The 27,939-nt window shown below is 48.6% G+C and overlaps 18 protein-coding genes across 18 annotated transcripts; 11 read left to right on the forward strand and 7 right to left on the reverse strand.

The window, feature by feature from the left end:
* Nucleotides 1–160: 160 nt before the first annotated feature.
* On the reverse strand, nucleotides 161–451 carry B9G98_04460 (putative U6 snRNA-associated Sm-like protein LSm4; the record flags this gene model as incomplete). Its single annotated transcript, XM_024811017.1, has 1 exon — nucleotides 161–451. The coding sequence occupies one exon, from the start codon at nucleotides 449–451 to the stop codon at nucleotides 161–163; it is 291 nt and encodes a 96-aa protein (XP_024666785.1).
* A 184-nt stretch (nucleotides 452–635) lies between these two features.
* B9G98_04461 (Cell division cycle-related protein res2/pct1) lies at nucleotides 636–2,594 on the forward strand (the record flags this gene model as incomplete). The annotated part of the gene is made up of 1 exon (XM_024811018.1): nucleotides 636–2,594. The coding sequence occupies one exon, from the start codon at nucleotides 636–638 to the stop codon at nucleotides 2,592–2,594; it is 1,959 nt and encodes a 652-aa protein (XP_024666786.1).
* Nucleotides 2,595–2,705: 111 nt separating this feature from the next.
* B9G98_04462 (Ribosome biogenesis protein MAK21) lies at nucleotides 2,706–5,447 on the forward strand (the record flags this gene model as incomplete). Its single annotated transcript, XM_024811019.1, has 1 exon — nucleotides 2,706–5,447. The coding sequence occupies one exon, from the start codon at nucleotides 2,706–2,708 to the stop codon at nucleotides 5,445–5,447; it is 2,742 nt and encodes a 913-aa protein (XP_024666787.1).
* A 436-nt stretch (nucleotides 5,448–5,883) lies between these two features.
* On the forward strand, nucleotides 5,884–7,011 carry B9G98_04463 (54S ribosomal protein L2, mitochondrial; the record flags this gene model as incomplete). Its single annotated transcript, XM_024811020.1, has 1 exon — nucleotides 5,884–7,011. One exon carries the CDS (start codon nucleotides 5,884–5,886, stop codon nucleotides 7,009–7,011), a length of 1,128 nt encoding a protein of 375 aa, XP_024666788.1.
* Nucleotides 7,012–7,055: 44 nt separating this feature from the next.
* Nucleotides 7,056–8,564, reverse strand: B9G98_04464 (Vitamin B6 transporter TPN1; the record flags this gene model as incomplete). Its single annotated transcript, XM_024811021.1, has 1 exon — nucleotides 7,056–8,564. The coding sequence occupies one exon, from the start codon at nucleotides 8,562–8,564 to the stop codon at nucleotides 7,056–7,058; it is 1,509 nt and encodes a 502-aa protein (XP_024666789.1).
* Nucleotides 8,565–9,134: 570 nt separating this feature from the next.
* On the reverse strand, nucleotides 9,135–10,175 carry B9G98_04465 (DNA oxidative demethylase ALKBH2; the record flags this gene model as incomplete). The annotated part of the gene is made up of 1 exon (XM_024811022.1): nucleotides 9,135–10,175. One exon carries the CDS (start codon nucleotides 10,173–10,175, stop codon nucleotides 9,135–9,137), a length of 1,041 nt encoding a protein of 346 aa, XP_024666790.1.
* A 117-nt stretch (nucleotides 10,176–10,292) lies between these two features.
* B9G98_04466 (Bifunctional protein GAL10) lies at nucleotides 10,293–11,372 on the reverse strand (the record flags this gene model as incomplete). Its single annotated transcript, XM_024811023.1, has 1 exon — nucleotides 10,293–11,372. One exon carries the CDS (start codon nucleotides 11,370–11,372, stop codon nucleotides 10,293–10,295), a length of 1,080 nt encoding a protein of 359 aa, XP_024666791.1.
* An 812-nt stretch (nucleotides 11,373–12,184) lies between these two features.
* Nucleotides 12,185–13,588, forward strand: B9G98_04467 (hypothetical protein; the record flags this gene model as incomplete). The annotated part of the gene is made up of 1 exon (XM_024811024.1): nucleotides 12,185–13,588. One exon carries the CDS (start codon nucleotides 12,185–12,187, stop codon nucleotides 13,586–13,588), a length of 1,404 nt encoding a protein of 467 aa, XP_024666792.1.
* A 63-nt stretch (nucleotides 13,589–13,651) lies between these two features.
* Nucleotides 13,652–14,545, reverse strand: B9G98_04468 (Eukaryotic translation initiation factor 3 subunit F; the record flags this gene model as incomplete). Its single annotated transcript, XM_024811025.1, has 1 exon — nucleotides 13,652–14,545. The coding sequence occupies one exon, from the start codon at nucleotides 14,543–14,545 to the stop codon at nucleotides 13,652–13,654; it is 894 nt and encodes a 297-aa protein (XP_024666793.1).
* Nucleotides 14,546–14,811: 266 nt separating this feature from the next.
* B9G98_04469 (ABC1 family protein C10F6.14c) lies at nucleotides 14,812–16,314 on the forward strand (the record flags this gene model as incomplete). The annotated part of the gene is made up of 1 exon (XM_024811026.1): nucleotides 14,812–16,314. One exon carries the CDS (start codon nucleotides 14,812–14,814, stop codon nucleotides 16,312–16,314), a length of 1,503 nt encoding a protein of 500 aa, XP_024666794.1.
* A 253-nt stretch (nucleotides 16,315–16,567) lies between these two features.
* B9G98_04470 (hypothetical protein) lies at nucleotides 16,568–18,028 on the forward strand (the record flags this gene model as incomplete). The annotated part of the gene is made up of 1 exon (XM_024811027.1): nucleotides 16,568–18,028. One exon carries the CDS (start codon nucleotides 16,568–16,570, stop codon nucleotides 18,026–18,028), a length of 1,461 nt encoding a protein of 486 aa, XP_024666795.1.
* Nucleotides 18,029–18,081: 53 nt separating this feature from the next.
* B9G98_04471 (Chorismate synthase) lies at nucleotides 18,082–19,209 on the reverse strand (the record flags this gene model as incomplete). The annotated part of the gene is made up of 1 exon (XM_024811028.1): nucleotides 18,082–19,209. The coding sequence occupies one exon, from the start codon at nucleotides 19,207–19,209 to the stop codon at nucleotides 18,082–18,084; it is 1,128 nt and encodes a 375-aa protein (XP_024666796.1).
* A 100-nt stretch (nucleotides 19,210–19,309) lies between these two features.
* B9G98_04472 (Signal recognition particle receptor subunit beta) lies at nucleotides 19,310–20,014 on the forward strand (the record flags this gene model as incomplete). The annotated part of the gene is made up of 1 exon (XM_024811029.1): nucleotides 19,310–20,014. The coding sequence occupies one exon, from the start codon at nucleotides 19,310–19,312 to the stop codon at nucleotides 20,012–20,014; it is 705 nt and encodes a 234-aa protein (XP_024666797.1).
* Nucleotides 20,015–20,038: 24 nt separating this feature from the next.
* On the reverse strand, nucleotides 20,039–20,551 carry B9G98_04473 (hypothetical protein; the record flags this gene model as incomplete). Its single annotated transcript, XM_024811030.1, has 1 exon — nucleotides 20,039–20,551. One exon carries the CDS (start codon nucleotides 20,549–20,551, stop codon nucleotides 20,039–20,041), a length of 513 nt encoding a protein of 170 aa, XP_024666798.1.
* A 347-nt stretch (nucleotides 20,552–20,898) lies between these two features.
* Nucleotides 20,899–22,500, forward strand: B9G98_04474 (Serine/threonine-protein kinase ssp1; the record flags this gene model as incomplete). The annotated part of the gene is made up of 1 exon (XM_024811031.1): nucleotides 20,899–22,500. The coding sequence occupies one exon, from the start codon at nucleotides 20,899–20,901 to the stop codon at nucleotides 22,498–22,500; it is 1,602 nt and encodes a 533-aa protein (XP_024666799.1).
* Nucleotides 22,501–22,625: 125 nt separating this feature from the next.
* Nucleotides 22,626–24,011, forward strand: B9G98_04475 (DNA primase large subunit; the record flags this gene model as incomplete). The annotated part of the gene is made up of 1 exon (XM_024811032.1): nucleotides 22,626–24,011. One exon carries the CDS (start codon nucleotides 22,626–22,628, stop codon nucleotides 24,009–24,011), a length of 1,386 nt encoding a protein of 461 aa, XP_024666800.1.
* A 25-nt stretch (nucleotides 24,012–24,036) lies between these two features.
* B9G98_04476 (Protein YIPF6) lies at nucleotides 24,037–24,750 on the forward strand (the record flags this gene model as incomplete). Its single annotated transcript, XM_024811033.1, has 1 exon — nucleotides 24,037–24,750. One exon carries the CDS (start codon nucleotides 24,037–24,039, stop codon nucleotides 24,748–24,750), a length of 714 nt encoding a protein of 237 aa, XP_024666801.1.
* Nucleotides 24,751–24,886: 136 nt separating this feature from the next.
* On the forward strand, nucleotides 24,887–27,856 carry B9G98_04477 (FACT complex subunit spt16; the record flags this gene model as incomplete). The annotated part of the gene is made up of 1 exon (XM_024811034.1): nucleotides 24,887–27,856. The coding sequence occupies one exon, from the start codon at nucleotides 24,887–24,889 to the stop codon at nucleotides 27,854–27,856; it is 2,970 nt and encodes a 989-aa protein (XP_024666802.1).
* Between the last annotated feature and the right edge of the window lie 83 nt (nucleotides 27,857–27,939).

The raw sequence follows: 27,939 nt of genomic DNA on the forward strand, positions 1-27,939 counted from the left end.
GTGATGTCGAATTGTATTTGTTGTGACGGAACATAAATATTTTACGCATTTTTTCTATCTAAAATCACAGTAAGTATCAACGGCCGCTTGCCAGAACCACTGGAGAGGTCCGGGGCAGGTGACCTGGCATCCCCCCCCCAAAAAGAACATCCCGGGCATTTTACTGGCCAGCTTTGCGGCGGCGCTCTTCACGCTTCACGGCCCGCTCATCAACAATCTGATCAAGCAGATTCTCCGGCACCCGGACATATCTGATACCAGTGCCTCTCACAAACATCTCGTCCATCTTTTTAAACTCTTTGCCGTCCGCAGAAGTGCACACGACGTCCCGCAGAGTGAGGTTCATAAACGTGTCACATGCCAGCATGTATCCATTAATGGTCTCGCGGGATTTTAGCTCCAGCATGAGCGGCAGACCTTGGGCCGCGTTCAGCAACGACAAAGGAAGCATTAGTCAAAGTCAACCTGAGGGTGATTTTGTGATATACTTGACATTTTGGGTTAGATCGCATATATCTGCGCGCGGATCCAGCCACCACTGAAAAATTACCGTCCTGCCGCATCATATCTCCACCGGTTTCTATCTTCTACATCGACTACATCTCGCCCTCGCCAACGCTTCTTGTTACTCATCCATGCAGGTGTGCAGGGCTACATATTCGAACGTACCCGTATGGGTGCTAAACGTCAATGGCGTTGGAGTGATGCGCCGTCAGAAGGACGGGTGGGTGAATGCAACACACCTGTTGAAAGTTGCCAATTTTGACAAGCCTCGGCGTACCCGGATCTTGGAGCGCGACGTGCAAACTGGCGAGCACGAAAAGGTCCAGGGTGGTTATGGCAAATACCAAGGCACATGGGTACCTTTAGAGCGATCCCGTAAGCTTGCTGAAGAGTTCGGCATACTCGATTCAGTTAGTCTGTTGCTAGACTACGAGAATGACGGCGTTGAGCTTCCTCCTGCCCCCCCTCTGACTGCGGCTCGTCGAACCGCTTCAGAAGCACCGCCCGCGAAACGGGCCCGTAAAACTGCGTCGACAGTGGCACGTACGGCGGCAAAATCTAAAAGCATGGTCGAAGCCAGGGTGCCTGTTCCTGTTCCCATCAAGCAGTCTCCTGAAAGCTCTCCGATGTCGTCCAACTCCGACTTCTTATCCGACACGGGATCTGGCCAAGGACAATTTAGCTGGAACAGCCCGAATCCTGCGTCAATTCGCAACCATGCGGTCCAGACGAACAATTATATGTCCCAATACGCATCGACGTTGCTAGATTATATTATTGCTCCTGCCGTGACGGAAATACCAGATCTCTTGCTTCACCCAGAGCCTGGCCCTCATATTAACCAGCCGGTGGATGATGAGGGCCATACAGCTTTCCACTGGGCCAGCTCAATGGGCCAGGAGACTATCATGAAAGCCTTACTGGACGCTGGGGCGGATTTGCAAGCAGTGAACTACGAGGGCCATACGCCGCTGGTTCGATCTGTGATGTTTACAAATAACTACGATCTTCGCACGTTTCCTCAGGTCGTTGATTTACTAAAATCAACTCTCTTCCACACGGACGCGCAAGGTCAGACTGTGCTCCACCACATAGCCATGGCTGGGGCATCCAAAAGCAGAGCGTCATGCACTCGTTATTACATGGAAATCACATTGGCCAAAATGACAGAGATCAGAGGCATCTCAGTGGTTCAACAGGTGGTGAACCAAGCCGACAGCTCTGGAGACACTGCCCTACACATTGCAGCTCGCAATGGGTCACGAAAACTTGTCAAAGTTCTTTTAAGCTACCAGGCAGCAACAAATACGCCCAACAAGAGCGGAAGAACAGCCCAAGAGTATATTTATGAGTACGAGGCACAGCGCCAACAGCATTACGGTCTTGGCGGCTCCAATTTACATTCGTCTTCCCCTCCACAAATACCTCAGCTTTTCAGAGCTGATGGGTCAAGTACGGCTACCACTGTACCTACGTCGTTTTCGCCGAATTTCAGTTCGGAGACCGCTAGGTGCACGGTTGAAGTCGCACCCGGACAACTTGCAAAGATTTTACAGGATTTGGCTTCTACTTATGAAAACGATTTACAAGGAAAAGATCGCGATATCGAGCAAGTGAGACAGCTCCTCGAGGAGGTGAAACGAGAAACTTTATCTCTTATGAATAAGATACCAGCCCTGAAAGACGAATTAGGGCCGGAAAGTCAAGTTCAGCAATCTCTCCATCAGTCTACCGCAGTCGTTCAGCAGCTTGCTCACCGGCTGCAGAGAGTTTTGGAACGAACACAAGCTCGGGACCTAGCGATTCAGGTGCAAACCCAAGAAGCCGCTATCCACGACCAACTACAACGGGATCTTAATTACGGCGTTTTCAACCCTGAGGAAATCCAGGCGCTTGCTGCTCAACTCACTGACTGCCAACACCGCCGCCGCGCGTTAATGATTGAGATTGTAGAACTCTATGCCTCAGCTGGATCAGAAGAAAAAATGAATAATTTCCGCAAACTTTTGTCTTTGGCCTGTGCTGTATCTCCCGATGACATTGATGAGGAACTCGTCGACGGCATTGCTCAAGCTCTCCAGGACAAATAGTGATATATATTATAATAGTTCGGTGTGTCTATAAACTTGACCTGCTGTTCGTTGATGCGCCCCTAACCTGAGATTAAAATATCTCCCAATCTGAAATTTTTTTTTTCTGCAATGGCTGACTTCGCTAATCAAGTAAGGGAATTAGGCGGAGACGACGAAGATATTGCGTTCCTGAAGGACGTAGATATTGATGCGTCGGATTATGAGCAAGGCCCGCAAGGTGTGGATGTGGATCTGACCTCTGATGTTGCAAAGATGTGGTCGTCGCTGAGTGGGAAGGGCCAAAAAGTGAAGTTTGATGATGAAGCTGGAAAATCTAAAGCTGCAGAGCCAGAGGACAAGAAACTGGATAGCATCCTGGAAAAGAGAGAAAAGAAGCGAGAGAAGAAGGCTGAAAAGAAGGCTGAAAAGAAGGCCGCTAAACCTGAGAAAGTCAAGGCAGAAGCAAAACCTGAAAAGAAAAAGAAAACCATTGAGAAGAAAGCCGAGCCTCAAAAACCTCAGCTGAAGCCTGCTGCACCCAAACAAAAGCCCAGTCGCTCCATTGAACAAATTCAGCACCCCGGTTCTCTACTTATTGACGAAGATTGGGAGACTTATTTACGCACGGATTACACTGAACACCGAATCCCTATTGACTTGATTCCCGCTCTTGGTGATAAAGCGAAAGAGTTGTTACGTATTGAGAACGATATCTACCAGAAGCAACAAGAGTCGAGCCGTGATTTCTCCACTTCGGCTGAATTCTTACGGTCGGGTACCTTTTCAGATCAACTGGGCACTTTGTCGATTCTTGTCACAAACTCGCCCTTGCATTCGCTCAAATACATGGAAACACTTTTGCAAAAGTGCGAAATCAAGAATCGCGAGAGTGCATGTAGAGCTTTAGAGGTTACCAAGGATCTGTTGGTGAACCATGTCTTGCCGGACCGTCGCTTGAATTGGTTCCGAAATCAACCGGCTTTGGGGCTAGACTCGGTCGAGCGTCTCATTGCTCTTTCCTACGAAGACTGGCTAAAGAACTACTTTTTCAGAATTCTGCAGGTCATGGAAAAACTGCTCAGTGACACCGTCGAAAACATTCGTTTGCGTACTCTCCACTGCCTGTTTGACTTTTTCCGCCTGAAGCCTGAGCAGGAAACTAATCTGCTACGACTTGGAGTTAATAAATTCGGCGATACTAGTGGAAAAGTCGCTTCTCGTGTCAAGAAGTTGTTGAACGACACTCTTCAGGTTCATCCTAGTATGAAGGGTGTTGTCGCTATTGCTATTGCAGAGCTTCTAAGCAGATCTAATGAGTACCGTACGAGGTACTACGCGGTTGATTCGTTGAGTGAGTTCATTTTGAGCCAGAAGGACCCCCAGGTTCCTAACCAGCTCGTGCAGATCTACCTCAATCTTTTCGAGCGACTGCTCAGTGAATGGGATCACGACAATAAGAAAGACACTGAAGAGAAGAAGCCGAAGATCAATGCCAATAAAAAAGGAAGACGGCCCCTACGTGGTAAAAAGGGTGGTATTCGTCAAGAGAAGAAAACCGCTTCCCAGGCAGAGGATGAGCAAAATTCCCGCTTGGTTGCAAAGATTTTTACGGGCTTAAATCGTGCATTCCCATTTTCGCAGCTGGATCCCAGTGTGTTTACTGGCTACATGGATACGCTATATCGTATGAGCCACTCTTCGAATGTCAGTACTTTCATTGAGGCTCTCAATTTCATCCATCAGCTCGTCAAGGTTGGTCAAGGATCCGATGGTGACAGATATTATCGCACACTCTACGACAGCTTGCTTGATAACCGTCTGTACTCGTCATCAAAGCTAGCCAAGTATCTGGTTCTTGTTCTCAAGTCTCTTGTTAGCGATTCAGATAAAACCAGATCACAAGCCTTTGCTAAGCGGCTCATTCAGACTGCTTGTCAGTGGCCTGAGATTGGTGCTGTTGCTGCCCTTTGTTATGTTGCATCGCGCACAAACGGTGTCGAGGATCTTGTTAAGGATGGAGCACATGAGAACGTGTATGATACTAGACAGCGTGACCCTAAATTTGCTAAAGCTGATACCACCAGACTTTGGGAGCTTTCACTCGTCGCAAACCATTTCCATCCTACGGTTGCCGTGTATGCCAACAATATTCTGAGTACTGACCCTCAGCCTTTGGACATGCCAGCTATCGATCAGTATACAGTGGCGAACTTCTTGTCCAAATGGTCGTACAAAAAGCCCAAGGAGAAAGAAAACTCCAGAGGTGGATCCATTTTCCAACCTCTTCCAGGTTTCACTGATCTCACACTCGGTGTTCGTACAGAGGGCGGGCAGCAAGCTGCACCCATTCCTGTTCAAGATTGGACTAACAAATCTATGAATGAAGTGGCACCAGATGAGCTATTCTACTTGGAATTCTTTAGCAACAAGTCTAAACCGAAGCCCAAGAAAGAGAAAAAGCAAGCTGCTGAAAATAGTGATGATGAGTGGGCTGATGAAGATGAGGTCTTTGATGCTATCATGAAGACCAACCCTGACGAGATGCCCAGTGACGATGGTGACATGGGATTCAGTGATATGGAGGATGACGACGAGGATCTTGAGGAGATGAAAGCTGCTATGGGTAGTGACTCTGATCTCGATGCATCTGACATCGAAGGCATGGAAGAGGCATTCGCCGAGGATTCCGACGAGGATGAACTTGTTGCCGACTTTGCGAACGACGTTTCTGACATCGATTCAGACGAAGAGATTGAAGCTGATACAAAGTCTAAAAAGAAGAGTAAACGGAAGCGGGAGTGGGCTGAATTCCCTACGTTCATGGATGCGGATGCATTCGAGGAGACTTACAGCAAAAAGTCCAAAAAATAATGTATTATTAGCTATTTACTATACTTAGAACATATTCTAGGAAGGAGTTTGATTTCAACCAGTCTAATCTATTTCAGCAGGCGACTAGAGGCACATTGCCGCCTTTAGTGACCAGTCATCTAGATGCGGTCTGCTGTAGTGAGCAGCCATATAGACAAGGCGCTCATTTCTCATAGTTGGTGGCTGCGTGGCGCAATGGCAGCGCATTGCTTTCCGGTGGCAAAGGTTGCGGGTTCGAGCCCCGCCGTGGTCTAATTTTTTTTGTTCTTTGGGAGTGCCCCTACATCCAGTGATAAACTCGTCCTTATATCTCTAGTTACCAGCAGCTGAAACTTTAGTCGCAAAGTTACTACATTTCTTTGTTCGTATCAACTGTATGTGCGACTCTTGACATTTCACTCAAGTAATCATCGCGCTGAGAAATTTGTCATCCCAGATGCTTTTTCGTCAGGTTCAGCAGCGCCTGCTAAAAGTCCAGGTTATACCTGTACGAACGGCTACAAAGCGTGCTTCAGGTGGTAACAAGGCTACCAACAACACAGCGGGTCGCCGGCTTGGTCCTAAAAAGGGTGAGGGTCAGTTCGTTCAGGCCGGACAAATTATTTGGCGTCAGCGAGGTACCAAGTGGTATCCTGGTGAAAACGCGGGTGTTGGCCGTGATCATACTATTTATGCCCGTGAGCCAGGATTTGTGCGCTACTATCGTGATCCTTTCCATGCGAAACGCCGGTTTATTGGTGTAGCTTTGGCTCCCCAAGAAACTTTACCGACTCCTCATTTTGCACCCCGTCGTCGCCGATTTGGCTATAAGCCCATCGATAATGAAGACGTTGCGGACTTTGAGAAGTCGTATTTGACTAAAAAGGAGACTGAGCGCTTGTTGGAACGCGAAGCTCAACTTGAAGATCGTCTCAATAAACGAGCCACTCTCCAGGAAGAGTACCAGAAGGCTCTGGCTGAGCTAGTCCCTGAGCTTTCTGAGGAGGAACTTGATCTTCAAGCTGTTCGTTTCATTGAGATCCGTAAATACATGAACGGTGGCATGGCTTTTGAGGTTTCTCGCGAGATTGTCGATTCCCACAACCGGGCTGATCTCGCTGTCGAGGTGAAGACTGGACGTCTTTCGGCCGAGGAGGCCGATAAAGGGCAAAAGGAGATTGATGTCTTGAATAAAAAGGTGGACGATAAGGCCATGGTTGCTATGGTCGATGCCAAGTTTGTAGTCGTCAAGTTCGCGACTCCAGAGCAAAGGGCTGAGATGAGATCTGAGCTCATTAAACAGATCGCGGAGCTTACGAAGGGCCATGAAGTTACCCCCGGTGAGGTTATCGAGAAGGTTGAGTTGCTACTGAAGAAGTCAGTTTTCAGTACTGGTGATCGTGTGACACTCCGCCGCAAGCATCTCCGCCGGCCCTTGCCTATCCCCATCAGCCCAGAAAATCGCAAAGAGTTTGAGAAACTGGCCAAGAAGGGAGAAGGTGAGATCCGTAAGGTCTGGCTCTCCCAGCAGCAGACCATGCATGAGTTTTATATCCCGACTGGCGCTTCCATGATCTTCAACTAAAGTGTACATAACCAACTACAAAACCCTCTATCAAATGTGGCTAATCAAGGACGGATCGGTGTTTCGCCTCTATAATAAATCTCGACCCAACGGAGAGGCACATATGTGAGAAACGTGAAGCCCGAGCTCAAAAACAGGCCCATATCCGCGCCGTCACGGCCTACCAGCTTAGCAATGGGGCCGACCCAATACGTTTGGTCCATTCCAATAACTGCACCAGCAATGCCGCAACAGAAAGAAATGATGGCGGACCACATGATGGGGAAGTGTGATTTCGTGTTCCATTCCTCCCACTGATACTCATTGTAAGGTTTGCGACGGAAGATGGACGTTTCCGCAAACAGAATCACGAAATACATCATAGACCAATACGCAATCATAGGCAAAAAGTTGGACAAGATGTCAGCCAGCCTGAGTCGTCCAACAAGGGCCAGAATTAGATAAATAACTGCAGTGACAATGCATAGAATGTATCGCGGAGTTTTAGTCCAGATGCGTCCAAACACTTGGGCACTGAGGGGAATTGAGTAATTGTTTGAGATGTTATTCGTGACCAGCGAAATGTAAAGAACCACCACCAAAAACTTTCCGCCGCCATGCCATTTAGACATGGCCTCCGTTAGCATACCGCCATTGCCTAGATCGTTGTAGGCTTGCAGCCAAGTATCTTTACCGTATTTGGCGGCACAGCCAATACCAATGGCGGGGATACCACAGAAGACAGTGACCGGGAACATAACAGCGGTGGTGAAGAAAAACACTTTCCAGGAAGATACAGACTCGGGCATGTCCAAGAAGTAGTCACAAGTAACCGCAATCCAAGTAGATGTAATACCAATTGCCGAGCAGAAAAACGTTACCCAATTGCCACGAATAGTCTCTGGGTCGCCAATAGAAGGCGAGCTAGCTGGGTAGTTAGCACCAGTGCACACATAAATCAGCAGGAAAGTGACCAGAGTGGGGAGCACGAAGATTCGGTCAAAGTATACCAGGTAATTGATGCCAAAAATTGAAATGAACAAAGAAACTACCATCATAATAACAATACCAACTTCCAAAGGCACGTTATGGTTGATAGCCTTGAGCATTTGACCACCGGTTACCAGAGAAACCACCGACCATCCCAGCAAGGTCAGAACATTGAGTAGGGAGATGAACTTGGCAGGCCACCATCCGAACTGAAATCTTGTCGAGACCATTTGCCTGAGACCAGAGCGAGGACCCATAGCAGCGCCATAGGCAGCTACCAGTGTGCCAACAAAGCATCCGCAGATACCTGCGGTCATTGAGTCTTTGAAGCCCAGGTCGTAAACCATTGGGCCGACGAAAAAACCATTCATCGAAGACATAGAGCCTACTGCACCCAACCAAATCAAAAGCAGACGGCCAAACTGCTTGTAGTCTCCTTTGCCGCGCAAATCAGGCGGTTGGCGGTCGATGCCGCGGGCCTCGCCGAACGAGTCAATCCAGTAGCTGACCCTCCAGAACAGGCCATATCGACCCTCGAAATCTTCTTCATTGTAACGGGTCTCGACATGGATTTTGTCCTCCATGATCGTTGGCTGGTAAGTCGAGAGCTCTGTGAAATCGGCCTTTCAAATAGGCGGGGCCCCGGGTCAAATTTCACTCAGTCATGCAAAAATATGCAGGCTTTTTCCTAACTCGGGACACTTGAGTGCATGACCGGGTTGCTTGAGGCATCGCCTGGACAGGTTTGATCATGTATGAAACAGCAAAAAAGGGAAGAGTATTTGACATGTTGGATTGGTCGACAAATATGTTGAGGTAAATATATGACTCCAAAGCTTTTGCTCCCCGGGAACGTGCGCCTTCAAGCACTTATCGAGTCTTGTGATTCTGCGAACAGGCCATCTGGGGGTGGAACGCTGCGGGTGATCACTTGGCCAGTTGCGACGGCACAGTTGGGAGGGGAAGCAAGACACGCGAAACAACTCGTTGATAGAGTAGTCCAAGTTCAAAAAGCATGAAATATATAATGTGACAATTCTGTTTCTAAAATAAATATTTCCCCACTTGCTAGCTCTGTTTCACCTATGTTGATGCAAGAGCAGACCCGGGCTACGAATCGGCATTGAAAAGGCCCGCGGACATGCTACGACAAGTCACGGATCCTTTTCGATTACTTTACCGCAGCCTTTGTTTGTTTGGTATGCTGTGCCGCACTGCCAAATGTATTTGTAGGGCAGTCCAACGGTAGTGCGGAGAATCATAGGCTTATCACAGCGACACTTAGGAATCTTTTCATAGGTATAATCTGGATGATAATAGCGGTAAGTGATGCTTATGCGGGATGTACCCGAAACTGGATTCGTGTCAACTGCGCGGACGGGTACAATGCTGTGCTTGAACAGCTCCTGGTTACCGGCGTGCATGATCACGAGGCTGTTGTGAGGGAGGCGAATGGAGTAGACGGGCGAGTTTTTAGTATGTCGATGCTTGAAGCGGAACTCTCGACAAGACCCCAATGATAGCCCTGCGATTGTAGGCTTTGGGCCAAGATGGGTCAGTTGATCCGAGTGGTACCCCACACTTTCGTCTTTACTCTTGTAGTGGTTGCAAATTGCAAAATGACTGACCCAATTAGTTTTACCTGCCTTGGCAGCTCGTTTTTCCATCTCTGTATTAACGATAGCTTGAATTGTGTCTCGTGCTTCGGCCATCGCTTTATTGAAAGGGAGAATCTTCTCTACCATCCGCCCTTGATACGTTGATGCCTGAGTTTTTAACAACATTTCATCATCCGCATATGTAGCGGAAGTATGGGGGGATTGGACCTCTCGATCAAACAGATAAAACTTGGAGCTTTTCCAGTCTTGGCTGTCCTCCAAAAGCTCGCACAACAAAGCGTTCGCACGGGAACTTTCTAAAACACTCAAGTGCAGTGAGCAGCAAATGTTGGCCGCTTTTACTTGCTCCGGTGTGTGCAGATGTACGACACCGCTTTTGGGTCGGGTGGCCTGTGGCGGAGGCGCCTTTGACACCTTGAATGTTGACTGGATTTTGCTGCTTGCATTATTTACGCCCAGCAGTTTGAAGACCTTGGATATGTCGCCACCACACTCTGCTATCAATTCCAATAAATACACGGGATCGCCATCAGGAACCCGCCGTAAAACAGCTCCTAGCAGCTGATCTGTTGACATGCTGACATGAAGAATTGCCAAAAGGAAATACTAGGTTCAGGAGAGGGCTAATTTGAAATAAGTACAATTAGAAAATCTACAAAAAGCAGCCTTTCCTCAGACTTGAGTGACGTTTTGTTACTCGTCCGACGGCTTCTCGCCGTGGCCATAAGGATGGGACTTGGTCCACCGCCACAGGTCAGTACAGGCCTCATCGACAGTCTTCTTGGCTTTCCAATTCAACTCTTTGTTTGCCCGGGTGGGCTTGGCAGTGAGATCAAGCACATCACCGTCGCGGCGGCCAACAACCTCGTAGGGCAGGTCAGAACCGACGGCCTTGGAGAAAGCCTTGATGATTTCGAAAACAGTAGATCCATGACCGGTTCCCAAATTCCATTCGCGGCAGAATCCCTCGGGTGTTTCACTGGACTTGCGTTCCTCGCGGACCTGCTCCAGCTTCTTCAGAGCAGCAATATGGCCCTCTGCCAGGTCCATAACGTGAATGTAATCGCGAATTGGAGTACCGTCGCGAGAAGGATAATCGTCACCGAAAACATAGAGTTTCTCGCGTCTGCCAGTGGCTACCTGAGCCAGGTACGGAAGCAAGTTGTTGGGAATGCCCCGAGGATCCTCACCGATCTCTCCGGAGGGATGAGCACCCATGGGGTTGAAATAACGCAGCAAAGCAGTGCACCACTCAGCATTGGCATGGGTGTGATCTCGCAAGATGTGCTCGATGAAGAGCTTGGTCCGGCCATATGGACTGTAAGACTCCGTAGGGCATTCCTCAGGAATAGGAATCATATCAGGGAAACGCGTAGCATCACCATAGACAGTAGCACTAGAAGAGAACACAAAAGTAGAGATCTTGTGTTTGACAAGCACCTTGACCAGGTTAATGGTACCAGCAACGTTCTGCTCGTAGTAGTCAAGAGGGATCTTTACACTTTCACCGACCGCCTTCAAGCCAGCAAAGTGGATCACTGAGTTGATGTCAGGGTGGGCAGTGAGGACCTTGTCCAGGCCATCAAAGTCACGAACGTCGACTTGGTAGAACGGGATCGAGCGTCCGACGAGTTTCTCGACGCTCTTCATAGCCTTCTCCGAAGAATTCGAGAGGTTGTCAACAACAACAACCTCGCGGCCAGCATCAATCAGGGCAACTACGGTGTGCGACCCAATGTAACCGGCTCCTCCTGTAACTAGAACTTTGGACATGGTGTTTAGATAAGTTTATTCCGTGACGCCTCTTTATTTAGCCACATGTTTAACTAGAACCCTTAACCAATCAGGTACAAACCAGTTGAGGGAATAGCCCTGTGCGCGCAGTTTATGCGTGAGAATGACGTCTTGGTGTGTTTGACAGCGCCGAGGAGGGGTTGCACGCGCCCGCAGGCCCATAGCGGCCAGTGGTGTGCTACGTATGCCTGAAACGTGGGCGGAGCTTTGATCTCGCCCTTGTGACACTACGAATTCCACCAATTACCCCAAAACACCGTGGAACTACTCTAGATATTTGCACTTACAGACCCAGCGTTGTTTACACCTACCGCAGCCAACGCGCCGGCCGGGGCACAAACCGCAGTTAGTAATTTAGCTCTCTAGGCTTACAAGGGGCATATGCAGCGGGCTGCGCACTAATTAGTGGGTGAAAAACCATGGCAATAGTTGGTAAAACCAGAAAGTGAAGGGCTAATTACTGCAGTAAATACCAGCAGCACCCTCCTCACAAGAGAGCCTAGCCAAACAGCCCGCTGATCTTATTACCGCGTCCGATCTATTGCTCATCTCCCATTTGCTGAGTTCAACGGTAAGGTGGTTCGGCTTTGTCAGCCAGAGCCCAAAAAATTATTTTTTTCCGCAGGCCCAGCTGACATTTTTTTACAGACGTTTGAAAATAGCAGCCGCCCCGGTTTTTCAACAAACATTGCTAACTTCGACCGACCGCAGCTTGATCACCGACTGCACCGCCACGACTATACTGAAATTGCAACCCCCTTTAACCGTTAAATGCGTCTCTTTGCTCACGAATGTCAACTTTACAATCAACACAGCGACCGATACAATTGAACAAGCACCAGCAGCACAGCTATCCAGCGGGCAGCTGGTCTAATGCAGAAGACGATAGTGGCTCCGAAACCGCTGGCGAATTTGACGCTGAGGATGATGAGGATGCCAGCGACTATCCAGATCTCGATCAAGATAACGAGGACATTGGGCTCACTGTCTCAGATACGGACTCTGAGCCCAATTACCGAATTGATGATGAGAACCCTACTCTCATGAGTTTTTTGAAATCCGACGATGATTCCAGCGACGGCCACGGCTATTCTGATCTCGCTGAGCACTCCGATGATAGCTCAATTGAGCGTGAGGAAGAACAACATATTCAAGATGACCTTGACGAGGACACAAGCGACGAGCTGTCTAGAATCAGGGGTCCTTTACGTTTGGGCACCAGTGACGACACGGAATCAAATCAAGCAGGCGATGAAACAGGCGCCAATGAGTTTGACGGTGCCATGGACCACGAGGATGAAGACACAGACGAAAACGACTTTTTTGACGACTTTTTTGATCCAGTCACCACTCCTCGTGCACAAAGAATGTATAGTGCGACTGAATCTGTCACCAAAGCGTCAGAGGATGATTCGTATTTATGGCAGTATTTTTTCTCGTCAGGGGATGAAGACGATGACCAGGAGGAAAATGACTACGACGAGGATAATGAACAGACAAGCGATTCACCACTAGAACAAAACTTTCAAGAGGGCTCTAGCCAAGCAAACAAACAAGAGCACAGTGGAGATTCGACTGACGAGGAAGCTGCGCTTCCCAAATCGACTAGAAGAGCCCAGAGCAATCGGGCCACAGAGGTGCTGGGCGTCAATACCTATTCCACGCGGCCGCCAGTGCTGGGGGAGTGGGATATTGACAACAGTCAAGGCATTGTCGGTATCATCGACGGCTTAACTACTCGCACTCTTAGTCCACCAGGTCCTGGCCCTACCAGTGTCAGCAGCGATCGTCGTATATTCGACCAAAACTTGCATTCTGATAGTGACATGAGTGATCTTGCCTTGGATGAGTTTATCAAGACCGATGAACTGAGCGACGACGACGGGTGCGCAGATACTAGCGCAACCATATCCACGCCCAACATGTATCGCAGTCGTTTCAATAAAAACGTGCCTCTGTCTGCGTTCCGAAATCGCACTTCTCCGTATCCCATGCCCGGGTTTGATGGCCGTCGCAACCGCAGACGCTCATTTGGCCGCGAAGTGGTGATCTCGCCGGTGCGACCACCCCCTCGCCGAATGAAAAAGCTCAAGAATAGTTTGCGGCATCGTAACGACCTGGACAATCTGGCAACCAAGGATCTTATCGAGGAGCTGGTGGATATCGGCGCCATCAGCCCTTTGTTTGAAATCTAAGGATATTTAAGTTTGTAGCTGCTGTTTAGTCTACTATAAACCCATATCACATTAATTTAATATCTAAACCAAAGGCGTCAGTTCGCTAGTGAGCTCGAGCTGGGTCTTTACTGCCTGAGTGAGATGAACGACCGCCAAAACATTCTCCAAGTACGATTCGTATAGCTCTTCAATAGTCAAGTTCGACAGCATCGGCAGCAGGGTCAATGTGCGGTATAAGTATTTGCCAACGGCGACAGACGCCTCGGATTTGCCGTTGAGCACTTTGCGGACATAGGTCTGGACCTTGTCGATGCTCTCAATGAGTTCGGCAATCGTCTGATCAAGGTTGGCGATGTCGCTGAATACTTCAGCATTGCGCATGCGCGACGACGCAGCCTTGTTCACAACAGTCATGGCACTGTTGTCGGTGTCGGTGTAAACGACCTCGTTCTGGATAGGCAAGAAAATGCAGTTGCCCAAACCAACATCACCAGGAAGACGGATGGGAGAAGAAATGAAGGAACGAACCTCGATATCAGAGACTTCAGTTGTGGGAACAGTAACGTAAACTGCAGGGTGAGGATAGGTGCCATGCTCCTGAGAGTAAAAGTCATGGATCAGGGCAGAAAGGTTGTCGAGCTTGGTCGAGGTAGCGTACCAGCCCAAAATGACCGACTCAGGGTTCACACGGCGAACCAGCTGGAACATCTCCTTGTGGTACTCAATATTAATATCGACTTGGTCTTCGGATTCGTCAATAGGCACAATGTAGGCGCTTTTCACCTCAACCTCGTTTCCATCGTCGCTACGAGTGCCAACCAGGGTCCCGATAACGCGGGGCTGATCCGGCTTGCGTCGCAGCGCATGCGACATGATCTGGAACAGTGCCCGTGCATCTATAGTCACCTTTGTAGGATACTGCACAGCTTGACGGCCTGTTTGAACTGGAGGACGGGCCGTTTGCAGGGTTGTCATTTTTGAAATTTTTCGCTGACCAACCGTCCGTGGTGTATCTTGACCAGATGCACTATACCTAGGGGTGTTAGTAGGAGAAACAGGACCCCACGACGGAGACGAAATCTGAAGACGATTCTCAAGAATGCTCAGCTAGTGCTGCTGTACAAAGGTATTACGCGTTGAAAATGCCTGAATCGGTGATTGCCACCCTCGCGACGATCACATGATCGCTTATAGACCAACAGTCAGCCAGCAAGTGATCTTTGTAAATAATATTGGCCACAATGCCTATTTTGCGAAAAGCCTTAGGTATTACAGCAGGTGCTGGCACTGCTATCTTCCTGTGGGATCAATATTTCAATTCCCAGGCGCTGAGCCGCACAGGAAGAACCATATTCGTTGCCTCCCTGGTGGGGTTGGACTATAAGATCAACTGGGGGCCAGATAAGGATATCGAGGCTCTACACGACCGTTCCGCACGCCGCGTTTACGATCTCATCATCAAAAACAGGGGCCTGTATGTCAAAATGGGTCAAATGGTCGCCATGCAAAGCCACATGCTGCCTAACGGTTTTCGTGAACGGCTCCCCCTGTTATTTGATCGCGCCCCAGCAGACGAATGGCCCGAATGCGAGGCTCTGTTCCGTCAGGAAACGGGAAAAGAAGTCTCGGATGTGTTTGAGTACGTCGATCCTGTAGCCTGCGCCTCTGCGTCTATGGCTCAGGTTCACGAGGGACGCCTGCCCAATGGGGATCGGGTGGCAATCAAAATACAACATCCTGATATCGAGAAACTTACCTGGTGGGACCTCAACTCGCTCAAGGCCATGATCTGGATTTATGATAAAATTCTGTTCGACATGCCAATGTTTACAATCGCAAAGTACTTTGCCGATGCCATCGAAACGGAAACAGACTTTAACATTGAGCGATCCAATGCCAAGTTAATGAAAAAGCTCGTCGAAGGTGATGCTAAGCTAAAGCATAAAGTGTATGTGCCTGGTGTCTACGATGAGTTGTCTACGAAGCGCGTAATGGTTATGGAATGGGCTGACGGCACTGCGCTGAGCAAAATCGACAAGATCAAACGCGAGTTTGATGCCAAGGCTGCTCTCTCCACAGTTTTTGAGCTGACGTGTAAACAAGTGTACGAGTGGGGTGTTGTCCATTGTGATCCTCATCCTGGCAACTGGTTTGTGACTCGTGAGAATGGACGGCAAATGTTAATCATGCTGGACCATGGGCTTTACGTCCATATGTCGCAAAAACTCACTCAGCAGTACGCTGCCCTGTGGAATGGGTTTTTCCAGGGTGATATCAAGAAGATTAGTGAGATTGTTCAAGACTGGGGATTCGGCAGCCCTGAACAGTTCACCTCAGCCACCATGCTCACCCAAGAATATGAAGATATCCCGACGTTTGAAAACGAACAACATGCCAAAGAACAGATGCGTAATTTCCTCAAAGATACTAGTCGAATTCCTCTCCAATTGCTCTTTGTTGCCCGCACCCATCGCATTCTACAGGGTCTGAACCGTCTCTATGATTCGCCGGTAAACCGTATAAAGACCCTTTTAGACGGTGCTTCCGAGGTCATGTTACGCAACCACAGCGGCACGAGACTGAACTACTATTTAGCGCTGCTATGGCGCCGGTTGGTCCTGCTGGTCAACGACATCGTATTCATTGGTATTCGGATTCAACAGGTATTCACGCACCGTGGATTGGAGGACTTTTTCGATAGCACCATTGAGGAGACTGCCAAGGAACTCGTAAAAGATGCTTAATTCCATAATATTCTGTCAATACACTTTAAAAGCCGTCTAAGCGCAGATCCTATGCACGAGAACGCATCTTGCATGCGGGGTGCAGACAACGACAAAGTGCTGGGCCCTGTGCGATGAATACTGGTTGCTCGTCCACAAACGCCTTGCTGTTTTCCAGCTATCGAACGCGAATACAATGACCGCAGATTAATCACCGATTCATGGGCAGTGCATAAGTTCAACCGTTTTACAGACATGATTAGTCACATTGTTTATGCTTTTCAAAGTCGCGTCGCTCGCGAGTTTGTTCGCGCTGACGACGGCCGCTCAGGTTGTGTACAACAGTAATTTCACAAAGGGATTTGTTCAAGATAGCAACGGGAACTACTTCACACTTTCAGTACCTATCAAACAGATCTCCGCCTCAGACGTCCAGTCGCTGCTTACCCCCATTTCTGCCCCGCCCGACAATTCTCAGCTAGTTGTGACCGACGATGGGACACTGATGGCCGTTTGGGGCAACGAAGGATGTAAAAACTCTCCTATTTATATATCCGAGTACTCTGAGTCCGCCGATTCATGGACTCAGATCGCTCAGAGCTCGGGAAATTGGTACCTGGAGGGCGCGGTCGTTTGGTGTGACTGGAGCGCAGATGTCATTTATTACTATGGCGGAGACTGCAATGGTAAGATCACTCGCGACTTTTATGGCTATAATGTCTCTAGTGGCACTTTTGGTAAAGCGTCTGCCTCACCCATGCCGCGTGAAATGGCGTATGCTCAAGCTATCACTCTCGACAGAACATCTACTGTCATGGTTGGAGGCAAGGCAAATAATGGCTGGCTATCCATGCAACAGGTTGCGTTTTGGGAGTACAAGTCGTGGACTTACAGATCTGTGAGCGACTTCTCTGGCATAGACAGCAGGGACTCTCCACTTGTTTTGCCTTTATGGTTAGCTACGGGTAATGAGGCTCCGGTTGTTACTCAATTGCTGGTAATTGGCGGGACTGTAAATAATCGGGCGGCCAAACCTGATTGTGTTATGCTTGAATTTAATAACACCGACGGCTGGGCTTGGTCCAAGACCAGCATTGACGCGGATGGATCATTTCTTACACTCTATGATTCACTAGTGAACTTCCAAAACGGAGTCGTCAGTATGTTTGATGGGTCGTCTAATTGGCAAAAAGCTCAGGTGATTCCCATTCCCTCCGCTACTGCCACTATATCCCCTGGCAGTTATGGCAAAAGCGCTTCAAAATTCAACACGGCCAGCATCGCTACCCTGTCAACGGTTATTCCGGTAATTATTATTGTTATTGCTCTCGGAGGTGGATTTTGGTGGTGGCGGAAGCGCAAGCAACGACTCACGTTCCAACCGAGAACTGCCCAGCTGTCTTCCCCTGACATGGCCTCTATTGGCTTTGATATGCCGCCACAATTCTCGTCACAGTTTACATCGCCTTATCGCAGTACGCATAACGAAACTCTCGACGAAAACAACTCTGTCAGTGACGTTCAATTTTTGGTGTCTAACCGTCGCCAAGCATTGCGGGTAGTTAATCCTGATGCAGAGTCCATTAACGACGTGGCGAGCCACAGACGTAACCGAAGTGGCCAGAGCCATGTTTCGGGCCATACGCGTTCCAAGTCCTCCTGCTCAAACATTATACGATCTGAGACGCTCGAAAACCCTTTCGATGATAAATTTGATTTTGAACTCAAGTCATGACACATCTGGACTTTTTTTGGTTATACAAATAATAAGCTAGTACTTTTTTTACTCTACTCTGCCAAGCCAGCCAGACTGGATCTGGCGTTTTGGGCCAACAAAAGATCGAGCACGACGATCGAAGCCATGGCCTCGACGATCGGAACAGCTCGAGGAACCACGTTAGGATCGTGGCGGCCCCGAGCAGCCAAAGTGCCGTCAACACCTTGATAGGATGCAGTGTCTTGAGGTTTTGAAATGGTGGCAGGTGGCTTGAAGGCTACGCTGAAATAGATGTTTTCACCGTTGGAAATACCGCCCTGGATGCCACCAGAGTAGTTTGTTTTGGTACGCAGACGGCCATCATTACCAGCGATGAAAGCATCATTGTGTTTGGAACCAAGCATGGCAGTTCCAGCAAAGCCACTGCCAATTTCAAAGCCCTTAGTGGCAGGAATAGACATCATGGCATGAGCGAGTTCAGCCTCGAACTTGTCGAAAACAGGTTCGCCGAGCCCAATAGGAACATTACGGATAACGCAAGTGACAACACCGCCCACCGAATCATGGTTATCTCTGCAAGTTTCCACAAGCTTGACCATTTTATCAGCGATCGATTCATCGGGGCAACGAATGGGTCCTGCGGCATCAACTTCTTGGCGAGATATAGTGCTCAAAAGGTCGATAAATTCGGGATTGGAGGGATCGCGGTCCATGAGAATGTTTCCAACTCCAGAAACAAAGGCAACGATCTCGATACCATGGGCCAACTTCAAAACCTTATCAGCAATGGCTCCAGCGGCCACGCGGCCAATAGTCTCACGAGCGGAAGACCGACCACCACCAGAACTGGCTTTCACACCGTATTTTTCAACGTATGTGTAGTCGGCATGTGACGGACGGGGATAGATGTCGGTTTCAGAATAGTCCTTGGGGCGGTGATCTTTGTTCAACACAACCATGCCAATAGGGGTTCCAAGAGTTACGCCATCCTCGATACCACTTTGAATAGCAACCGCATCAGCTTCGTTGCGAGGAGTGGTCAGGGCGCTTTGGCCCGGTCGTCGACGGGTCAACTGAGGCTGGATATCCTTCTCGGAGAGAGCCAAACCTGGCGGAACACCGTCAACAATGCAGCCCACAGATCTACAGTGAGATTCTCCGTAGGTGGTGACCCTGAAATGCTTGCCGAAAGTAGACATGATACAACTTTTCAGAAGGGTGACTCTTTAGGAAAAGGTGCCTTTGGGAGGTTTAGGCATTAATATTTCATCACTCATCTGCGACAGGTAGGCTGACCTAATGATGCTCATAGTGTCCACGGCGTTGCTTGGGTTGGTTATCGCCTTGGCACTGTTTTTTGTGTTCCAAACAAAATCTAAAACGTCTGGCACGCCCACAATACTGCTTGTTGGCCCGTCTGGATCAGGAAAGACTAGCTTATTCAATCTATGGACTGACGTCGAAGCAGATACCGTGACCTCCGTGGTTCCAAATCGATGTGAGAACGTACCCTTGCAAATTTCAGAGGATGGGGAAGACACAGACCGCTTTACCTTGGTAGATCTTCCGGGCCACGAGAAGCTCGAGCACTTGACGTGGGCGGAATTCGATCCGTCCTCGAACGTCCGCGCAGTGCTCTTTGTGGTCGATGCGGCATCTGGCCAGCAGAAAATTGCTGCCGCAGCTTCTCAATTGTTCAAGTTGCTTCTGAGAACCGAAAACCATGGTATTAACGTCCTTATTCTCGCCAACAAGTGCGATCTGTTCAACACCATGTCCAGCTCCCGCGTAAAGACAATTCTGGAAACCGAAATCGGTGCTATCAGATCCTCAAAACAACAGTCTGTTGGGGAAGCTGGTAGTGACGAGGCCGAGGAACGCGCCTGGATCGGTTTAGATGGAAAGTTCCAGTTTGAGGACCTTGAAAGCGTTGTCCAGGTTCTCGACGGTAGTGTCAAACTGAAAAAGACAACAAAATGGGACAAATGGCTTAGTGGGATCTAACGTGAGTTACAGGCCGGTCGAAATTTATGCTGATGGAGGGTTTGTGTCCATTGGAGTATGATTAGGAACAGACGGGAATGCCTGCACGGCCAAAACTTGACGGGTTTTTTTTTCTTGAGTCAGGCGTTTCCTTGCATCAATTCGTAATTTAAATATATGAGCATTGAGCTCGTAATAAACGGGACCCGTGGGCGTGGCCAGCGGTGGGGGCGAGGGCTCTTTTGGCACAAGTGCTTTCTCTTCTTCTTTGACACCTTTCACACGGTCCCATTCCGTCTTGAGAGCAGCAATTTCCTTTGCCATGGTTTCTTTTTCCGTCTCGCTTGGTTTGAGCGGGAGTTTAGGAGGAAGTGGTTCAGCAGGCTGCGCCAGTTCTATAGCAAACCCTTTATCGGTCAGATGTGACGCACAAACATAGAAAAAATCACTTGAGGGAACTTCGTTCACCAAAACCGTATTGCTGGATTTATAACATACAAAGCATCCCTTCTTGTCGGATACAGAGACTAGTCTCTTTCGGTACTTGTTTGCAAACATTGCGATCACTAAGCTGCACACCTAAAGCCTGCCTCCATTGTAGTTTTGTTAGTAGTCATGGCGGTATGTGCCTCTATCATTACAAATGGGAAAGCACCGCGGTTTGTGTTGTTTGCTGCGCATCTTTTGCAATTACAAAAACCAGCGGCAATCGCCGTAGAAAGAGACAATATTTCTGGGCTATGCGAGATCGCACACCGGGTATAACCCTCCAAGTCATATATTAAATACAAAAAGTTTCCCTTTGCCCGGATTTTCCTGCACTCAAAACCCCCCTTGGCGGGTACATCGGCTGACCTACCGTGAACCTCACCTTTCACTTGCTTACGCAACAGGTTTATGGCGGAATGAACTTGCCCTCCAGTAAACTAGGCGAGGCAGCACCAAACTTGTCAGAAATGGTTTGCATGCAACCGGAAAGTCCTCCGCAAGTTTCGCGAGTACATGGATCCATGCGGCTGAGCCGATCTTCATGGACTAAAGAGCACGACTTGAAAGAACCTACTCCGGTGGTGAAGGAAACCCACCATATCAACATCGACTACAACCCAGTCTCAGGGCGCAAGAAACTCAACAAGTACGAGATATATCGAGAGCTGGGAAGAGGGCAGCACGGCAAGGTGAAGCTTGGTCGCGACGAGGAAACTGGACAATTTGTCGCCATCAAAACCGTTGATCGTAAGGAACGGCCCCGTCTTGGACGGCCACAAGGCACTTCAACGGAAAAGAAGATAAGAAGAGAAATTGCAATTCTAATAAAGTGTCGTCATCCTAATATTGTGTCGTTGCTGGAGGTTCTCGATGACGAGTCGTCGAGAAAGATCTATTTGGTCCTAGAGTATCTTGAAAAGGGAGAAATCAAATGGCAGAATCCTGATGGATCACCGGCAATGACTCCGGATCAAGCTAGGCAAGTTGCACGAGATACCTTACTTGGCTTAGAATACCTTCATGCCAACGGCGTGATCCATCGAGACATCAAACCAGCAAATTTACTTGTGTCCAAGGACGACGTCGTAAAGATATCTGATTTTGGCGTCTCATATGCTGCAAATGGCGAATTCGCGGATACAGACCTCGAATTGGCCAAGACAGTCGGCACCCCGGCATTCTTCGCACCCGAAATGTGTGTAGTCGATGAAACTGGAGGTCGTCGCCATATTAGCGCAAAGATTGATATCTGGGCCTATGGCGTGACCCTATTTTGTATTCTCTATGGGTTTTTGCCCTTCGAGGCAGATAATGAGTATGAACTATTGCGAGTCGTTGCAACCCAGCCTTTGGTCCTTCCGGACCCAAAAGGTGACCACGACCTCACTCTGGCTAATGATTTGCTCGCACGACTCCTCGATAAGAACCCAGAAACTCGTATTAGCATCCCTGAAATCAAAGAGCATCCTTGGCTGGCCAATGGAATGTCTCAGCAACAAATGAAAAAGTTTCTAAACAGCGCGGAAGAGGCGCCTATTCAAGTATCCGACACTGAAGTCAACCAAGCAGTCCGAGGGATTCGTGGACGTATTAAAAATGGGTTCACCAAATGGGCTAATAACTTCAAGCACAATGGACGCCTTTCTGAGCCCTCTCCTAGCCACGCTAAGGACGCTTTATCATCTGTTCGCGTCAACAGTGTACCCACTCAACGAGAAATTATCGGCGAGTCGCCTGCTGGATCAGTTGTTTCTATCTGTGATAAAGATATCCAGCCTGCGTCTCCGGCAAGAGTTGAGAATGGTAGTATGTCTGGTGATGCTGCTGTCTCTACTGAAACTTCTGCGTCTGAAAGTTGTCTCAGACCTCTGGAATTACAAAAAGATACATTTGCACCGCTTGAAATGTGGGAGTCCTCCTCTTCCAGTGACGAAGATACAGGCGAGCTCACTCTGGTTCTTGGGCGTAAACGAACCGTGTCTGGATCTGGAGAACAATCAAAGTCCCCGCAAGGCTAAGCCTGTTTTATATATTTTTCTCTCTAAATATTCTGTATTATTTCAAACCCTCATTAACCTGCCTTAATTAGTGCTGACAGATAACGCGTTGAATCTCCATCCCAAACGCGTCATTATAAACATCCATGTTTCGACAGAAAAAAAGAGCTATCGAGGCTGTAGATGGCGAGGTCGGTCGCCATATTGACTATCCGTACAGGATGAATCTTTATACTGCACCTCCGCTTGATGAGATCACTCAAGACGAGTTTGAACAGTGGGGTCTGGACCGGCTTCGAGTGCTCCAAGAAATTGACAACGCTCTGACCACGAAAGTTGGTGATTTGGAAAAAACTGTGCGGCCCACGATACAGAAATTTCTGCCGCTGAGTCTCGGGTCGAAGCGGAACTCTGATAAAGAGCGCAAAAAGGACCATTACTCCCACTTCATCTTACGGCTCGCCTTCTGCCGCAGCGAAGAGCTCAGGAAGAAATTCGTCAGACTAGAAACTGAGCTCTTCAAGCTACGCTTTGCAACAGACGATTTCAAGGACCGGAACGAGTTTTTGGAAAGCCTGGAGTTCAATTGGGAAATCGCTAGCCCCGATGAGGTCGACCGTCTGCGCAGCCAGTTGCTAGCTGCTTCGGGCAGAAACACAGATGTCGCAGACACCTACTACAAAGTGGACTTTACACAGGTGCCGTACCTTGTGGAGAGTCGAAGAGTTTTCTTGAAAGGTGGCAAGGCATATGTGCCTGAGACTTTGCAATTAACTCTACTGACGACGGAATACTCAAAACTGCTCGACGAATCGTTGATTAAAACTGCACGGGCAATACCACGACTAGATGAAGAGCAGCGACTCATTCCAATTCTTGAAAATCTTGCTGAAAAGATGATTTGGCAAGAGACGTCTGCCGAGGAAATTGGACATACCGACACCATTCGAGCAAACATGATTGATGGCCTAGCTGCGCAAAAACACTTTCCCTTGTGTATGCTTACCATGCAGCGTAAGCTCAAGACGGATCATGTCGCAAAGTATACTGCCAGACGACAATACGGGTTGTTTTTGAAAGGAATCGGCATGGGAGTGGAAGACGCGTTGGTATATTGGCGATCGAACTTTGCGCCGCGAATCGCGGACGACAAATTCGACAAAGAGTATCGATACAATATCAGGTATCTGTATGGTCTCGAAGGAAGCCGCCGAAACCAAAGGCCATTCAATTGCATTCAAATCATCAACGGCGATCAGCCTAGAGACAGAGAAGAATCCCACGGCTGTCCTTACAAGTATTTAGCTCCTCAAGCCCTGGAAGAAAAGCTGCAAAGTATGGGAATCACCGATAAACAGTCACTTTCCGAAATTCGAAGCTACAATGAAAGCAGTCTCTATCATTTATCATGCACTAAGGTTTACGAACTTACACATCCTAATGATAAGACCGTCTACAGCGAGCGAATCATGACTCCTCAAGCCTATTTCCAACGCTCATGGAACCATGCCAAAGAAACCCCGTCTAAATAACTTTCATCACTTAATATAATCTCTCATGCAGGCTCGGGCGCCTTGTGCTGACATGTCCAATTTTGAGCCCGACGACTTTGAGATTGAAGAGGACTTTATCGAGCCCGATAGCGGGTTTGCACAGCCCAGTCATGCTGCGAGTACGTCAATGCCTGAACCAGCACAAGTCAGGCAAGTTGCGAACGAGCGGACAGAGCCAAATCGATACAAAGGAAGCGACACCCTGGATGAGACGGTGACCGCCACCATTATGCGTGACGTCTATGGATTTGGCAGAACACTTAGAGAAATCATGCACCCATCTGGCCATGCTTCCAATACCGACTGGGATTTATGGGGGCCCCTGGTGTTTGGCCTTGGGATCTCCCTCGTCCTAGGATTCGACGCTGGTAGCCGTCGATCTGAGATTTTCACTCTTGTATTCTCTGGTATCTGGCTCGGACAGGCTGTTGTTGCTCTCAATGGCCGTTTATTAGGAGGCTCCACAGCCTTTTTACGCGGCCTCTGTGTGACCGGCTACTGCTTGTTCCCCTTTCTGATCCTAACAATAATCGATCTGTTCCTGCTGAAGAATCATGCGTGGAGAATCATTCCAGCTGGTGCATGTAGTGGACTGGCATTCATTAGTGCTACTCGAGCTCTTGAATGCGCAAATGTCAAACCAACCCGAAAAGCACTGGTTGTGTATCCCGTTGTTCTGTTCTATACGTATGTCGGCTGGATGTGTGTAGTTTTCTAAGTATAAATATAGTCCCCAACGTTTTTTGCGTCTCTAAACAACTTCGTACCGAGCTCTTTCAGTCGCCCAAGGTCTCCCTTAGCCCTAACCACAGGGGCCATAATTGCAAGTGGAGCTGGTTCACGCGTTTGTCATCATGTCAGTGATCATTGATTCTGTCGCGTTTAAGAGGCGACTTCATCTACTGCAACGTACCCTCAAGGATAGCAAATCGTTTGGAGGTGTGTCGTGCATCGTCACTGCCTTGGGGAAAGGTGATTCCGAGACCCAGGGCCAGTGGACTTCGATGCTGCACATCTGGCTTTTGGGGTATCCGTTTGCCAACACCGCCATCACCATCAGTCCGCAAAAGTGTGTGATCATCACGTCGGCAAAGCAAGCCAAACACCTTGACGGCATCAAATCGGCTAGCGTGGAGCTACGTATTCGCTCGAAGGATCCCGAGGAATCTCGCATTTTATATAAGGAGATGCTTGACCAGTTTGTTCCCAACGAGTCTTCCTTTGGTGTATTTGCTGATGATACTGCCGTTAGTCTTATTGCGGCTGCGTGGAAAGAAGAACGCGAAGCCGCAGTTGCCCGCGGTGCAAAGTCTGTGAACGTCTCCAAGGCCTTCGATGAGTTGCTGGCAAACAAAGACGAGGATGAGCTTCGAGCAATTCGTACGGCAGCAAAGGCCAGCATGGGTGCTATGACGCAGTACTTTGCCGATGAAATGACCACAATTATCGATGAGGAAGCAAAGATCACTCATGCCGATTTCAGTGAAAAAGTTGCTGCGGTCATCGATAATGCCAAGCTGTTCCGTAAAATGAAACTAGGTGCAGAGTTTGATGCAGCTTTGATCGATTGGTCGTATCAACCTATCATTCAGTCTGGTAACAACTTTGATCTAAGCTCTGATGCGAAATCCGACAAAAACCTTTTACAGGCCGGCATCATTTATTGTTCTTTGGGCCTTCGCTACAAGTTCTACAGCTCAAGTATTGCTCGAACCTACTTGATTGATCCGTCAAAGGAGCAAGAGCAGAGCTATTCCATGCTGCTTGCCACTGAAAAACGCGTTCTCACTGCTATTCGCGAGGGTGCAAAATGCTCCGATGCGTTCAAGGCTGCGAAGGCTTATTTGAGCGAGAAAGAACCTAGTTTAGTGTCTCATCTTGCCCCTAGCGTTGGCTATGGCGTTGGTGTCAATCATCATGATAGGTTGTTTGAACTTTCAGAGGATAATGATCGTGCTTTGCAAGACGGTATGACACTGGTTATTCAGATTGCGTTTACCGATCTCAAAGACAGCGGTGAGGATAGTAAGCCATACATGCTTTGTGTTGCCGATACTATTCGTGTTACTAGCGACATCCCAATTGTGTTCACTGATGCTCCCAAATCTCGCGATGTTGTTTCGTTCTATTTCAAACAGGAGGAAGAGGAGCCCACAAAGCGCGAACGCAAGCCTGTTCAGTCAAGTTCAAATGGTCGGTCTATGCGTTCTGAGCGCCAGCGTGAACAGGAAGAGAGTGCTGAAGCTCGTATACTTGCTCATCAGGCTGAACTGAAACAGCGTCTTCAAGAGCGTGGTGTCGAAAAGTATAGTGACATCTCTCAACAACAGGGGGCCGACGAGAACAAGCGGGAGTTCAAAAAATACGAGTCGTACAAGCGAGAGACCCAGCTGCCCCCTGCAGTTAAAGATCTGCGTATCATGGTTGACAACCGTTCCCAGACAATCATTGTTCCTATTTCTGGCCGGCCTGTTCCTTTCCATATTAATGCCTACAAAAACGGATCCAAGAACGAAGAAGGTGAGTACGTCTATCTCCGACTGAACTTTAGTACGCCCGATACTATTGTCAAACGTGACGAAGCGTTTGAGAACCCGTATGCGCAGTTCCTTAAGAGTATCACTCTACGAAGCCGTGACGCCGAGCGTATGAATGATACGTTTAAGCGTATTCAGGAGATGAAACGTGAAGCCACTCGTCGTGAGCAGGAACGTAAAGAGCTGGCAGATGTCGTGCAACAGGACAAGCTTTCCGAAGTGCGTGATCGCCGTCCGCAACGCTTGGAGCCTGTCTTTGTGCGTCCTACTCCCGAGGGCAAACGTGTTGCTGGCTCCCTTGAAATTCATAAGAATGGTGTCCGTTACCAGTCTCCATTGGGTAAAGAGCAGCAAGTTGATGTTCTGTTCAGCAATGTGGACAGTCTTTTCTTCCAACCGTCTGATCATGAATTAATTGTTCTTATTCATATTCATCTGAAGAACCCTATTATTGTTGGTAAGAAAAAGACTAAAGACATTCAGTTCTACCGGGATGCTACCGACATGTCTTACGATGACACAGGCAACAAAAAGCGTCGGTATCGCTATGGTGATGAGGACGAACTGGAACAGGAACAGGAAGAACGACGTCTCCGAGCTACTCTGAACAAGGAGTTTAACAATTTTGCTGAGCAAATTGCCAAGGCTTCGAACGGTAAGCTAGCAGTTGACATTCCTTTCCGTGAACTGGGGTTCACTGGTGTGCCCTTCAGATCGAACGTTTTGTGTCAGCCCACTACGGACTGTCTCGTTCAACTTGTGGATACGCCGTTTTTGGTTGTTCGTCTCGACGAGGTTGAGCTCGTGAGCTTGGAACGTATACAGTTCGGTCTTCGTCAATTCGATATGGTGTTTATCTACAAAGACTACAGCAAACCGGTTACACACATCAACAGTATCCCGGTCAGCCAGCTCGACTCGATCAAAGATTGGTTGAACGAGATGGACATTCCTTTCTATGAGGGACCAGTCAATTTGACATGGCCACAAGTTATGAAGACAGTCACCAGTGATCCTCATGAGTTCTTTGAGTCTGGTGGTTGGTCGTTCTTGGCCAATGATGAAGAGGATGCTGCAGAGGAGGAAGTTCCTGAGGAAGAGTCCGAGTTCGAGGTCACTGACGATGAGCCCGAAGACGAAAGTGACTCCTACGCTGAGGAGGAGTCTGAAGACCTTTCGGAGAACTCCTTCTCTGGCGAAGACGACTCCGGCGAGGATTGGGATGATATGGAAGAGGAGGCTGCACGCGAAGATCAACGTAAAGAAGATCGACGGGGCCGCCGTTAGGTAGATTTAAGTCGCGATTAAATAATCAAACCTGTTGCGCGTTTCCGCAACCATGGAAGTAAATGAGCTATTGGAGTCATTGA

Source organism: Wickerhamiella sorbophila (assembly GCF_002251995.1).
Source record: "Wickerhamiella sorbophila strain DS02 chromosome Unknown contig2, whole genome shotgun sequence".
Lineage (NCBI taxonomy): Eukaryota > Fungi > Ascomycota > Dipodascomycetes > Dipodascales > Trichomonascaceae > Wickerhamiella > Wickerhamiella sorbophila.